General features: G+C 35.4%; 1 protein-coding gene across 4 annotated transcripts in view; it reads left to right on the top strand.

Annotated features, from left to right (window-relative positions):
• The window catches only part of HLCS (holocarboxylase synthetase), a 128,369-nt gene that overhangs the window by 38,472 nt on the left and 76,590 nt on the right, over positions 1-13,307 (top strand). For all 4 annotated transcript variants that reach the window (XM_075771708.1, XM_075771713.1, XM_075771731.1 and 1 more), the window contains exon 6: positions 5,359-5,630. In XM_075771708.1, the coding sequence (XP_075627823.1) occupies positions 5,359-5,630 (272 nt within the window). The remainder of the gene's footprint in view (positions 1-5,358; positions 5,631-13,307) is intronic.

Genomic DNA, 13,307 nt, shown 5'->3' with positions numbered 1-13,307 from the left:
TTGGACTTCAGTTTGTTTCTGTTGGATTCAGGAGATGCTATGGAAGCTCTCCAGTGGCTAATTTAACACCTTGAAACTTGTAGGGCTGTTGAGCAAAGCTGTATAATACAAGGAGGATACATTTTTTTGCGTATATGTATATGTATGTGTGTATTTTTATATTCTAAATTTGAATTCAGATTCCAAATGCTGGGCACTCTTTATTAAAATATGTTTTTCATCAATGTTATTATAGAATTCATATGAAATATATACATTTAAGATTATACCTGAACCGAATAATACTCATTTAAAAACAACCCATTCAGGGAAAAACAAAACAAAACAAAACAAAACCAGGTTAGCCATATTGAAGGTGTGATGTCTATAAAGGTGGTTATGCTCCAAATGGGCTATTCATGTGCTCCTCTAAAAGCTTGGTACTTTATGCCTGGGTAATCTTCACTTCCTTGCAGTTAATAAACATATATGCATATGTGATTTAATCGGTGCATCAACCGATAATATATGAATCAATACATCAACTGCAAACTTTTTAAAAAGTACAGTGAAGCAAAAATAGAAGTGGTTCATTGGAAATTATTACATTTTATGCAAAGGAAGGAGAAAAATTGTTAAATTCTAGCTATGTATCCAGAAAGTGAATACTTGACCTCACTTACTCAACAAGCAACAGCTAAAATAAAGTATTATATTATAGCCACAATATTGAGTCATCAGTAGTTAAAATTGTCTCATTTTTTTCTCCCAACAAAGGAGAGGGTGGACTGATGTAGAATGTTTATTTGCTTTATGGCATTATATTTTTAGCTTTCATTTAGTTTCACCTCCATATTTTTAATAGAAACCAAATTGATTTAGGCTGTGACTGTCTTAACAAAGAATTCTGTTGATAATGTTTAAGATCTATCATCACAGAGTTTGGTAAAAAAGAGCAGCTCCCAAATATGCCCAATGAGGGAGATACTTGCATACATCTGTGCGTGTATATGAAGACACAGAGAAAAATAAGAAAGCACAACAAAATTTTCTATATATATAGAATGTAAGAAAAACGTCTTGGATTTGGGATTATTTTGAACCATTATAACTGAAAGTTTATGTGCTTTGTGTGTAAGTCTCACTGGTTGATAGAGCCCAGGTGCAAATAAAATCTTCTCCATCAGGAGCTGTAATTTTCTGTTATTTTATACTACAACAGAGAAGGGTCCATATGCAGCTGGTTTTTGTCTCTTATGTCTCCCTCTTTTCTCCTTTTTGTTCAGTCTCAACCGCTAAGTAAGCGTTAGAAAAAAGTGAAACTAATGATTACAAAAATAAAAAGATTTTTAAACAGCAAAAGAAAACTTCTGTTAGGTAGCAGTTTCTGCACACACCTGACCAAACTCTTAACATCATAGAAAGCAGATGTTAAGTCCTAAACAAAATACAGCTTTTACTCTTCTTCTTTACATTACAGTTGCCATTTAAACTTTAGTTCAACAACTCACAATGTCAGACCTCCAATCCTTGATACAGTGACCCCTAATAAACCTTTATGCTGATCAGTGGCGGAGCTGAGGGTGTGTAATATGCAGTAGCTTAACTCTCTATTTTTATGAATTTTGTGAATTAATGTCCACTACATCTCCCTTACCCCTCAGAACAACCTTTCATTCAGTGATACTTTCAGTCTGGCAATCAAAATTCTGCTGGTTGATCCCTGGGTCCCAGAGCAGCGAGGCTGTCACTGCTTTGAAATTTCGTATTTCTCCATGCTTCTGTCTGCGAGGATTTAAGTTGCGCTTTGGAATGCTGGGGGAACATTTGGTAGCGAGAAGTGATGGGTAGTTCCTGTTGGTATAGTGCTTTTCTGCTTTTGGTAATTGTTTTTTTACGGTGCATTGAAAATATATTGTGCTTTTACCATTTAAAATTTGGATAGAAAAATTTTGTATTATAAATATTAAATTTGTAGTTGATTATTTTAACTGTGAAAAGCTGATTAGCTCTCTTGTCACCAAGTTGTTTGGTTGACATGTCAATTTTCATTCTTACTTTAAGAAAGAAGGCAATAACTTTGCTTTAGAGAATGTACATATAAAATGTGATTTGAAAAACTAACAGTTTGATAGGAAGTTAATTTGGCTTGACTTCAGTTCTCCTGTCCAAAACTGATGAGGTAACAATGAATAACAATTTCAGAATATACTTGTGCCACCCTAAAACAAGTGTAGTTATCATATTTATAAAGTACGTTACTGATAATATGCACAATACAGATTTTAGTATGATTGTATGTGGAATTAGCTGCAGATACTGTCTTTGATGTCTGAATATGTGACAGCTACAGCTTTTTTGATTGCATACTCATTTAAAGCTTGTTACGTCCGTGTTTTAGGATTTTGGTAATGGCCAGGGTAAGCAGTGGCCAGGAGTTTGGGTATTCCCTTACCTTGTGTTGGGTGCCTTGCTTGACCCACCTGATCTGGTCCCAGAGGTGTGGAAGGCCAGGCAGTTCCTGAAGCGCCACGTTTCACTGAAATGGCCGCCAGAGGTTGCTGCAGAACGGCGGACGCGGCTGGGGCCTGAAATCAAAGCTGAATCCTGAACTTAGCAACAAATCGCACAGTTCGGATTCTGACGTGATTATATTCCTTTTAAATGGAGTTGACGCAGAGGTTAACCCTGACTTCTTATCTGTGTTTATTTCATTATACAAAAAACGTACTTCTCTTTGTGTTGGTTCAGCATCTGTGTTTCTGTAACTTTGTGTGAAGGAGGTTCTTACAGTGAAAATTAATTGTTCTAGTGTGTGCTTTGTTAAAAATGTAGAAACATATTTTTTAGGAATTTAAAAAAAATCAAATGCTGTTCCTGATTACGTATTACTCATGTTTATATTTTTATCAGCTCAATAAACGTGTACATTATGGGAAAAATTAACTTCATAATTATACACATGTAACAATTCTTAAATGGTTCAGTATGCGTTAGAAACAAGAAAAGTAAACGAAGAAGTAAACCTAAAAAGTGGGGGGGAAAAATCACCTGAAAGAATATACTCGAGAGGATAAATGGTAGGAATTGTGTGGCATATTTGTAATAATGTAATATCACATATGAATACATGCTATTTCAGTCTTTTCAGAAAGTATGCTGTCGCAAAAGTACACCAGACTTTCTGACGCGTAGTATCGAGCACTTTCGTTGTTTGTTTGGAATGTAATAATACTTTAAGCACCTTTATTTTTTAACTTAATGTAAGTAAGTCTGTAAACCCATCCTTATGTAAGTTAAAATTATGGTTTTGTGTCTAGGACTTGCATGCTCAATTATGCTAAGTGAATTTCTCTGGAAAGCAATAGGAAAATGCACTTTCTGATTAAGCACAGCTTTTCCATATACTCCCTGACAAGAATGAAAGCTTTAATTTTTCTAAATATCAGTTACAGCTAGTAAGTTGCTCTGCGTAAGTATAAAACAAGTAGGATAGTGTGTAAAGAATTTAGCAGCAGTCTGTCAAAGCTAGGATGTTACACTAAGTGAAGATAGAAGTGCTTCATGCAGATCAAGTCAAAGAAATGCTCATACAACCTTTAATGCCACATCATCATTTATGATGCATATGCAAAAAACAAACAAACAAATGAAAGCCCAAAAGGAAGAAAATATTTAAAGCATGTCTTATCCAAGAAGTTAGATGGAAAGAGTTCGGATGGAGCTTTAGAAAACCAAGAAATGAGAAGTAATTTCTCTGTAACTAAAATGTAGCTACTGAGTCACTTTTAGATTGTCCTGGGGCTTAGAAGCTAGTGCCTGATTGCATTTGGAGAGAGACTATTCCTTTCTTTGCGTTGTGCTCTGCTACCCATGCTACAGGGCTGCAAACCAGTAAGTCTGCTGGCATTCAGCATACAAAGAACGTCACACAAGAAGCGGTGTCCATGTGAAACTTGAGAAGGTGTAGTTTCTGCGGATGGAAAATCTATAGAAAGGTGTTAGGAACAGGACCACTTTTCTCATTCCTTCTTCAGATATAACAATGGGATTTGGAAAATTGGAGTAATTCCTTGGCTAGATAACTATTTATAGGAAGTTTGCTCTTAGTTGTGGTTTGTGGGTTTTAAAGAGTTGGGCTGGAGCTCAGAGACATCTTGTTCAAGGGCAAGAGAGTTTAGTCCTGTCTTCAGCACTCACACAGGAAACACTCATATTCTGGTTCCCAGATATGGCAGTAATGGGAAGGAGGGGCATATATTTGTTTAGAAGTTTTCAAATTAAAAGTCAAACGTCTTCCTCTTAAAGGGCAAGGATCACTAGTACATTATTTTCAATAGAAAAGAAACCATTGTTTTTGCAGCTTCATCTATATCATATATTGTCTAAAAAACCACTTTGACTCTAGAAGGAGAGTCAAAATTTAAGCTACAAGCTTAGCAAAAAGAAGTCCCAGCATCTGTGTTTGTGGGCTGTTAACTATGGTTTCTAAAGACATGGCAAACGTTTCATATCAAATCTCTCAAAATGGAATTAGATATCTCCAGAAAGAGATCTATGAATGTGTAACAGTTGTTTCAGGGTATCACCCAACAGGTAATAAGCCCAGTCATTCATCTCTTTATTTCATGTTCAAAAAAATGTATTTCTGAATAACCTAAAATAAAGAAGAGAAAAATCAAAGTTTTGGTGTGTAGATATATAAAATTATATATGCATGTACGTGTATATTTCACATTTAAAATCTTTTGTACAGAACTGTGTGCTAGCTGTGCCATGACTGGGACAAGGACAACAGAGCATACATACAACATGCGTTTCATATGCTGGTAGAATTTTCTTAGTTGTGTGCATTCTTGAGTTACATGCTTCTGTTTAGCTAGCTAATGAACAGCCACTTTTGTCTATATTTAAGGTAACAGTAGCTAAGCTTCTGTTAGCTGAAGGTATGAGTCTTTTTAACAGGTATTCTGCTGAGAAATCAGTACATGTTTCTCTTAGCTGCTGCTTTATCCTTCAAATCGAGTCTTAGCGATGGACTAAAGGGCTTCCAGCAAAGAAACTTAGCATATTGAAAAACCTGCATAATACAGCCAAATGCGTGCGCTCCATGCTCCAGTACCTAGGAGGACCACTGCAAACCCTGTTATAGGGAAAGATTAAACCTAATTAATCTAGGAGGACGGTACCAAGTAGTCAGGCCAGGCTGGAATAGAACAAGCAGCAGCAGTTGACCTTTGAAGAGGAAATTGGGTTAATGTTCCTATTTTGAAGTAGAAGATGATTGCTGGAATAAAAACGTTCTCAGAAGAGTGTTTGTGTGTCTTCACATGTGGTTGTCTGTATTTCTGTGCCTTATTTTATTTCCCTTACCCACAGGAAATCCATCTTGCTTTTCTGAAATGGCTTGAGGGAAATGTAGATGCTGAAGGATTAAGAGCATCCAGCAAGGTGTCTCTTAAATTTGTTTCATCCTGTGAATCAAAAATGGAGATAACGCCGTCTCTCATGCCAGTTATCACTGAAATGGGAAGCTTCTCATCAGAACATTTCAGCCTGAAAACATATCAACAGAATCTTCAAACAAAGAAGCTTGGGAAGATTATTCTTTTTACTGAAGTTACAACAACAACAATGGATCTTCTGGATGGGTAAGATAACGATCTAGACCATACTGAATAAGCTTTCTGATCTGGAATTCACAATTATAGTAACACACAATGTTCAGAAAGAAACTTTTTTCTCTTTGGCTTATTTGTTGCCTACAAGCTAGCCAAAAAACCCCCACAAAACACCCCCCCACACTCCCCCAAAACCTGGCTATCCTCTAGATAGGACACAAAATAGAGATTTTGTGTTAACAGAATATTAATTGATAATGTATAAAATGCTAAGCCATAAAGGGTAGGAAAATCTGAGTGTGACATTTTTTTATTTGTCAGTGGCATTAAATCATTCCTCTTGCAAAGCATGAACATCACCATAGAAAAGTTTAAGGTATTAGATAAGCATATTTAGGAGATTATATGCACTTTCTAGTACAAATTATTCTCTAAGCTAGTTATTTGACAGAAGTAATATCAAGTAGATTGTAGCCTTGATTTTAACATTACAGGTTTCTCTCACTCCTTTTACTGAATCTTTCACTAAAATGCTCTTCAGTGGTTTGTTCAGGGTTTTTTAAACATCGATTAGGGTTATGCTAGACGTTCTTTCATCATCACATAGATGACCCTTGTGAATGAGTTGTGGGATACCTTTGAGAAGGTAGTTCATTAGAGTTTTCAATGGGATTAAGCGATATGAAAATCACAGTTACTAAATCTTAGGCTGGAGTCTATGTACAAAGACTATACTGTTATGTTTCATGAAATAGTCTGATGGAAAAAACTGTCTTTGGGAAGTTGTTACTCTTCAGGACAGATTTTTCTATGTGTGTTTCTACCTGCAGCTGTAACTTTTCTTGGCAGCTACTTTTGAGTACCAGTGTTAATTTATCTGCAGAAATTGCAGATGAATTTTACTGTTGAAAATAACCTCAGGAATTTTGTTTTGGATTTTTTTTTTATCAACATCATCAGTTAAATCATCTTGAATGTTATTGTAACTGATTAGTTAACCGGCAATAATAGTTTAAGTTCTCGCCTAGAGAGCCTAAATTGTGAGACCGATATAAGTTACAGAATATGCCTTCTTGCAAGTAACAAAGGTGATTTGTTTTAGAATATATGCACACAAAATGTGTGAATGAGGATACATTATAGCAATATTAAATTAGTTTGTAGTCTTATGGTTTGCACTGTCATAGAATTTACAAATGATAATTTGTGCTAAAATATTGCAATTTAGAGACAGCTGGAATCAAATAGAAGTTTCTTTTAATTCCAAACTATTCTCTGGTGTGTGCATATGTACTCACGTGCATACACATTAAAAGAACCTTGCTATCTAGTTTTGCCACTCCCTTTCCCGCAGATCTACGTCCTCGTCCTGCAACTGCTTTTGCAATGACTTTTGGACATAGACAAACATGCCAGTTCAATAAGGGGGCATGAAGAAAAGAGTTGTTTTATAGAAGCATTTGTAGCATCTGCTTCTTTTTTTTAGTACTCACAGCATGTCTGGCCCACTGGATTGAAAGCAGAAGTACTGTGAAAAATCCAACAAAGTGATAATTTAATAGGTCAAGACTTTTCTTCTCTGACAGTTGTTTTTGGGGTGGATCTCAATAACATTATTCACACATCTCATTAAGATGGAGTATATAATTCAGAGTTTTCTGAATGCCTTTGGGTATCACAAGCTAAATACAATCATGCCTGATCAATTTATGTATGATTATATTATCAAGAAAGGCAAGGAAGCTAGGAGAAGTGATCTTGGTTTTTCAATGACTGTGCAACTTTTGCTCTCTTATCTTTAAAGTGCTGCGCCAGCAGAGTGGTTAGCACTCAGGTTGCTTTTTTACATTAACTAGTCCAAATTTAATGAAGCATTTACAGATGTAAGTTTTAAAGATTTTTCCCCATTGTGATGCAGCTCAGTTTTCAGGTAAGATGTAAACTAGAAGTGGCTTATAAGTGGCTTATACTGGGAAGATTATCCTAGTCAGATTATACTTTGAACAATTAAATTTATCGTATGGAAAGACCTTTGTTTTAATAAGTTAAAATATTTGTTTTAAGTATTGTAGTTGATGTTATTGTAAATACTTTGTTGTCATGGATAGTAGAATAATGTAGTCCATGTGATTTGCAATTTGGCGAAGTACTTCAAGACTTCACAGATGATAACATTTTGTAAGTCACTAGAAATTGATGCAAATACTTATCAGGTAATTTTTATTGAAGAAAAAAGTTGTCAGGTTTTTAAGGTACTTCCAGATGAACCAATATGAATTTGTTAGGATATGCATATGACACTTTGTTGTAATTGCCAATTCAGAATGAAGGAAAAACATGCCTCAGGAAAAAAGATTTTCTTTGCTTGAACAAAAAATAGGTACCTATTGATCATTTGTGATTCCTGGAAAAAAATTACAATACTGTGTTTATGTGATCATATATTGCAATAAGCACTTGTTACATGATAGACTCTCTTAGGGGCTCTCAAATTTTACCAAGTTTGTGATCATTGAAAATACGATACAGACACCTCAATAACTGAATTAGTGGAATTAGTAGTTAATTTAGTTTGTAAATTATTTAGTAAATTATAAATAAATTTAGCATTTAATTTTCGTGACTTTAGATATTCTTATACCTTTCCCACTGACTGGATGTCAAACTTTTCTCTCTCTTCCATTCCACTTCCCCAAACCTTTGTATCCCCCAAAAATTAAGACATGGAAGGAGAAAGTGGGCTGGAACTAATTTAATGGCTGAGCAACCTCACAGTAGAGAAACAGCCGGAGCCTAATAGGGGTCTTTGTCTGCATTTCCACCCTGGCTGGTAACATGCCAGTCAAAAGTCAAGCAAGAGAAACAGGTGGAAACTATTAGACCTGTCATAAAGTTTGAAAAATTGATTCTGGAGGCTAAGTGAATAGATTGAACTTGACAGTGTTGTCCTAAAGATTCTAAGAGAAAATTCTGTAGTTTAATTTGGGATCCCTTGATTGTTCATTAGCTCTCCAGATGGCAGGTCGTGGTGGTTTGTATGATCACTGGCATACATTTATGCATCCTAAGGTAACAAACGAAGTGTGAATTCACCTGTAGGTATCTAAAATTAAGTGACATTAGTGTAATTGTAAAATAAAGATTTGTTTAAATGTCATAGAGTTTGAAATGATCAATATTGCTTTTATGATTTCATGCTAAAAGCTTTATTTGAATCATTTGAGGCTATTTTTAAAAGCATTTCCATTTCTATTTCTTGAACTAAAATTTATATTCCTTACCAAACATTAGAAGCGCCCTTGTTTTTTCTCTAAAAGGAAATTCTTTCTGTAAATTTCATTTCAGAAACCTTGTCTTCAAAGATATTTATCCTAATGTCGCCTGAACGGGTTAACCTTGCCAGAAGCAGTTCCACTTTCTCTGTCTCCACTCCTCAAAGCATGCTGGGAATTGCATGATTTAAGATGTAACTATTATTTTTGAGGATGCATTTGGTATAGTGATACAAGTGTTACACTGTAGAGACATACTAATTAGACTCACAAGACTTGAGGTTGAGAAATATTTCTGACACACTCTAATTGACTATAATGGGTTCACAAGCATTTAATGAAAAAAATAAATTAATTAGATATACATTTCAGTTTTATTATTTACCAGCATCTTGTATCCTGGTAGAAGATTTAATTTATACATGATTAAGCCAGCACATGAAATATTCTATATGAAATGCCATTGTGGTTCCCTTTTCTGCCATATTTAAAAAGCACAAAGTGCCGTTGTTAGGAAGAGTTTGATACAAAAATGGTGAATTTTAGTGGAAATGAAATGTGGGATGAAGTTGCTGGTGTAATTGCTGAATAGGATATTTAAATAAAATGTCAGCTTAGAATAAACAATTTCCAAACAATTAAAAGCTTTGGAAAAGAAAATCCTTTACATCATTTGTGCCCTTTTAGTTTTTCTTTATGCTTTTCTAGATTCATATTGTTGAATTTTTAAAAATTGTACTACAGGTTTAATTTTGGAAAGTGAGCATTAGGACTCCTTTTATTTTAAAACTCTTGGATTAGTTGTATTCAAATACGCATGCTGCTATGAGCTGGTGAACAGTAAGAGTAGCGTGTAGTTGAAGGAGTTTGGAAAGGCAATTCAGAGGCAGAAGCAAACAAGTTGAGACTGTATTTTGTACTTAGAGATTATTTTTTCTTTCAAATCCTTGTGATGTTTTACTCTGTAAACAAAGTGGCCTCATGTTTAGTCATACCATGTACCTCGACAATCTCCCTTCTTCTCTGTTTAAACCATATTTTTTAAAAAACAAATTAAAATCAGGTAAGTTGTGGGGAGTGGGTTGAAATGTGGTTTGAAGATAGAAACTTGGCATTAATGTAGCCTTTGCAAAATATGCCGTACAGTCCCAGTGTTTGTTTTCATTCCATCATCCGGCGTGCCTGTTTGAAAGCCTCCCTTCTCAGGTACTTGCCTCAGAATTCCACTAGGACTGCAACTACAAGCCAGAATTACTCTTACAACTATTGGCTCAACTTGATCGACCATTTTCTTAAAAGCTATGAAAATTGTTTACTACTTATAGTATTTTAGCTAGCCGTGTCTCATAGTCTAGGGTCGGGTGGGTGGAGGAAGCCATTTTGTTGTATTGTCAAAACCAATTACAAGCTGCATCACAGACCTTGTGGTTTCATCTCTTGAAGATGTATGAGTTGTTGGGAGTACAAAGTCTTCAAAGAGTAATCTTTGTCTTTTAGCATGATGAGACTGTCCTAGTACATTAATAGTCTGCTGTAAGTGAATGTTTTATCACCGACATTAACAGTTTGTAAAAATTAACCCCCTACATCCTTCTCCCTCAAGAATGCCTGTTGGACAGCTGGAAAATACTGTGGTGGGCAGGAAGGATGCCTTTCTCTCAGAAAATAGCCGTTGCTGTTGGATGTTTAAAAAATGTGTGCTGATAAATTGGGCAGTTGGATTTAAATGGTGTATGCATTTTATACATAAACTTTTCCACAGATAGATAAGGGGGGGGTTTTAAGGGCTTTTTATTCTCAAAAGAAGAAAGTTGCTACATTGAAACAGTTGCTTCCGTGCTTGTTTTCCTCAAGGGTTTTTTTATATTCAATATTTTGTGCCTTCCTTTGGTGATAAAGATTAGCTCAAATAACAGAATATGTTTGTTTCCCTTAAATCAAATCAAATCAAATCAAATTAATTTCAACAGTAATTTTTCTAATTTAGTTTTAAACATATAATATTTCATACTTTATTCTTCCATTCACTTATTGGTAGTGGTTTGCATCATCCAGTGTTAGAGAAAGCTGTCCTTTAGCCTGATAACAAAGGATCATGCAGGAATTTTTGTAGTACAGCCAAGAGTCTGTTCCCTTCCTCGCCTGTAGAAAGGGAGGAATTCGGAAGTTTTTGGCACTGATTTGGTTCTGTGCCATTCCCAGACTCTTCTCTGCAATACCATTTTTCATTACATGCTTGCTGAAAGATTTCTGTATTAGGATTTGTCATCTCCATTGCGTCAATTTTCCGTGCCTTTCTTTCCACCTGTTGTGAGCAGTTCTTGAGGGTGCTAAACAATTAGGTCCCTATTTTCCTGTCACGCACCTTGTGCATCTGATTTTTCATGGAATTGAAGGCAAAATATGTTCCTCTCTATTTTTTTGTTATGTAAAATTAGTAGATTTTCTTCCTGTTAATGAAGTGGGCCCCCCACTTGCATGGTTTCTGTCAGAGCAGGGGGAGTTTTGGCATTCCCAAAGGGGGTTGAGTCATAAAAAAAAGATACGTGTTTTGCAGAGCAATTAACCCACATTGAACTCTTATAGTATATTGTATTACCCTGCTGCTGGAAGTTCCTGAACAATTCGCATTGTTGTATGAATACACATGCAGCCTTGGAACACTCATCATTCGTTAAATATGAGAGGAAACCCTGTAAGACTGCACAGTTAAAACAAGAGCTAAAGAATGGAAATGGAGGGGTTTCAGTAACATTTTACTGTTTTGTTTTACACGGTGCTGTTTTCATGCACGCATTTTAAAGCAGACTTTTCGTATTAAGATAAAAAATTGAAAGCTGAAGTTATAAATCATCACATTTTCTTGAAGAAGAGGATTAACTTGAAAAAGTATATAATAATACATGTAATAGAATACAACAGATCATAATATATATAAGAAATTGTTATATATATTTATAATATTAATTACAACATATTACATGTATATTATTGCTATTCATTTGCTAACTTCATGACTGTCAATCCTGCCTTTGAATTTTAACTTTTATTTAGTAAAAAGAAATGTTGCTTAAGCTTAAACTACCCAGAAGCACTTACAAATTAATGTTTGCACCTCATTGAGAAAGAGATTTTCATGCTTTTTCAATCATCGTTTTGTAGCATATTGTTAAGTATAACCGTGTCAGTTCTATAGCATCAGTGCAAACACGTATCAGGTAGGGCTATCCTTGTGTTCATCAACACTTTATTGCCACTGGCCCAAGCTCAGAGCAGAATATAGCCTCTAATCAAGTCGTGTGCTGAAAGTAATATGTCAAAATACTCACAGACAGGCATAAGTCAGTGTAGGACAGAAGCCATTGACTTAAAAAGGGGAGGGTAAGGCATAACAAGACTAGTTATGTTGATAATGTGGTCAGATGAACCAACCTCCCCACCTCCCTAATTAAGCTTGTTGAGTATCTCGGGGCTTGGACAAGTCATGGATCTGCATTTCTCCACTTTTTGTTGTAATTGTAATCATCAGACCGGTAAAAGAATAAATTGAAGCTGTTGTGTTCAAATAAAATAGAATAGCAGTTAGGTATGTAAGTGACTTGATAATGTGTTTGATTAATGGGTTGCCCACATTATGGGGCTGAGGAAGCCCCAGCGTAGGAATAGTAGTAAAGAATCCACTCAGCTGGGCACTGCATGGGTTTCTTATACTTGACCTTTGAAGGAGATGTGCTGGAAATATTCAGCACATGCAAGTTCCAAACAGATTTCCTATTTTTTCAGAAAATGGGAATTCAGGAGAAGTGAAGCCTAGTATGCATTGCTTTTGCAACTCCTCTGGCCATTACGTGATGCGTAGGGCCTACCTCAGACTTGGAATTACGTCCACAGAGTAATTTCTGTCTGATCGCTTTAGGAAGCTGATAGGAGGAATCACTGTTGTCAGCCATGAAGACAAACATACTGTGTGCTAGTATTTAAATATTTTTATTTGTAACTACAACAGAGATCTGAATGCTGAACTACAATTAAGTGTAGTCTTGCAAAGTCTGAATTATTCTCTGGAGATGCCAGTTTCTCATTCTGACTACAAAGTTGAGAAGAGTGTAATCAGATTTCTTAGATACTCAAGTTAGACCATGACCTTCGATTTCCATTTTGCACATCTCCATATCTTTACCTTTGTTAGGAAAAAAAAGAAGAAAAAGAGGTTGGATTTACAAAAGTATGGGAGCTAAGGAAGGAGCTAAGAAACTTATGGCATGGCTGTTTAAGGAAGTTTAGTCAGCACCTGTTCCACTGGTGTTAAGAATAAATACACTGATTTTTGTTTGTTCTTGTGCTGCCAGTCAGAAGATAGTGATTTAATTTTAGAATAATTCCTAATTGTTTGCATGCCCAAAAACTTTCAAAGCTTGTGTGATTTCTACCTTAA

Source organism: Balearica regulorum, chromosome 1, assembly GCF_011004875.1.
Source record: "Balearica regulorum gibbericeps isolate bBalReg1 chromosome 1, bBalReg1.pri, whole genome shotgun sequence".
NCBI classification, from domain to species: domain Eukaryota; kingdom Metazoa; phylum Chordata; class Aves; order Gruiformes; family Gruidae; genus Balearica; species Balearica regulorum.
The sequence above is the reverse complement of the archived record's forward strand: the minus strand, read 5'-3'. Positions and strand labels throughout refer to the sequence as shown.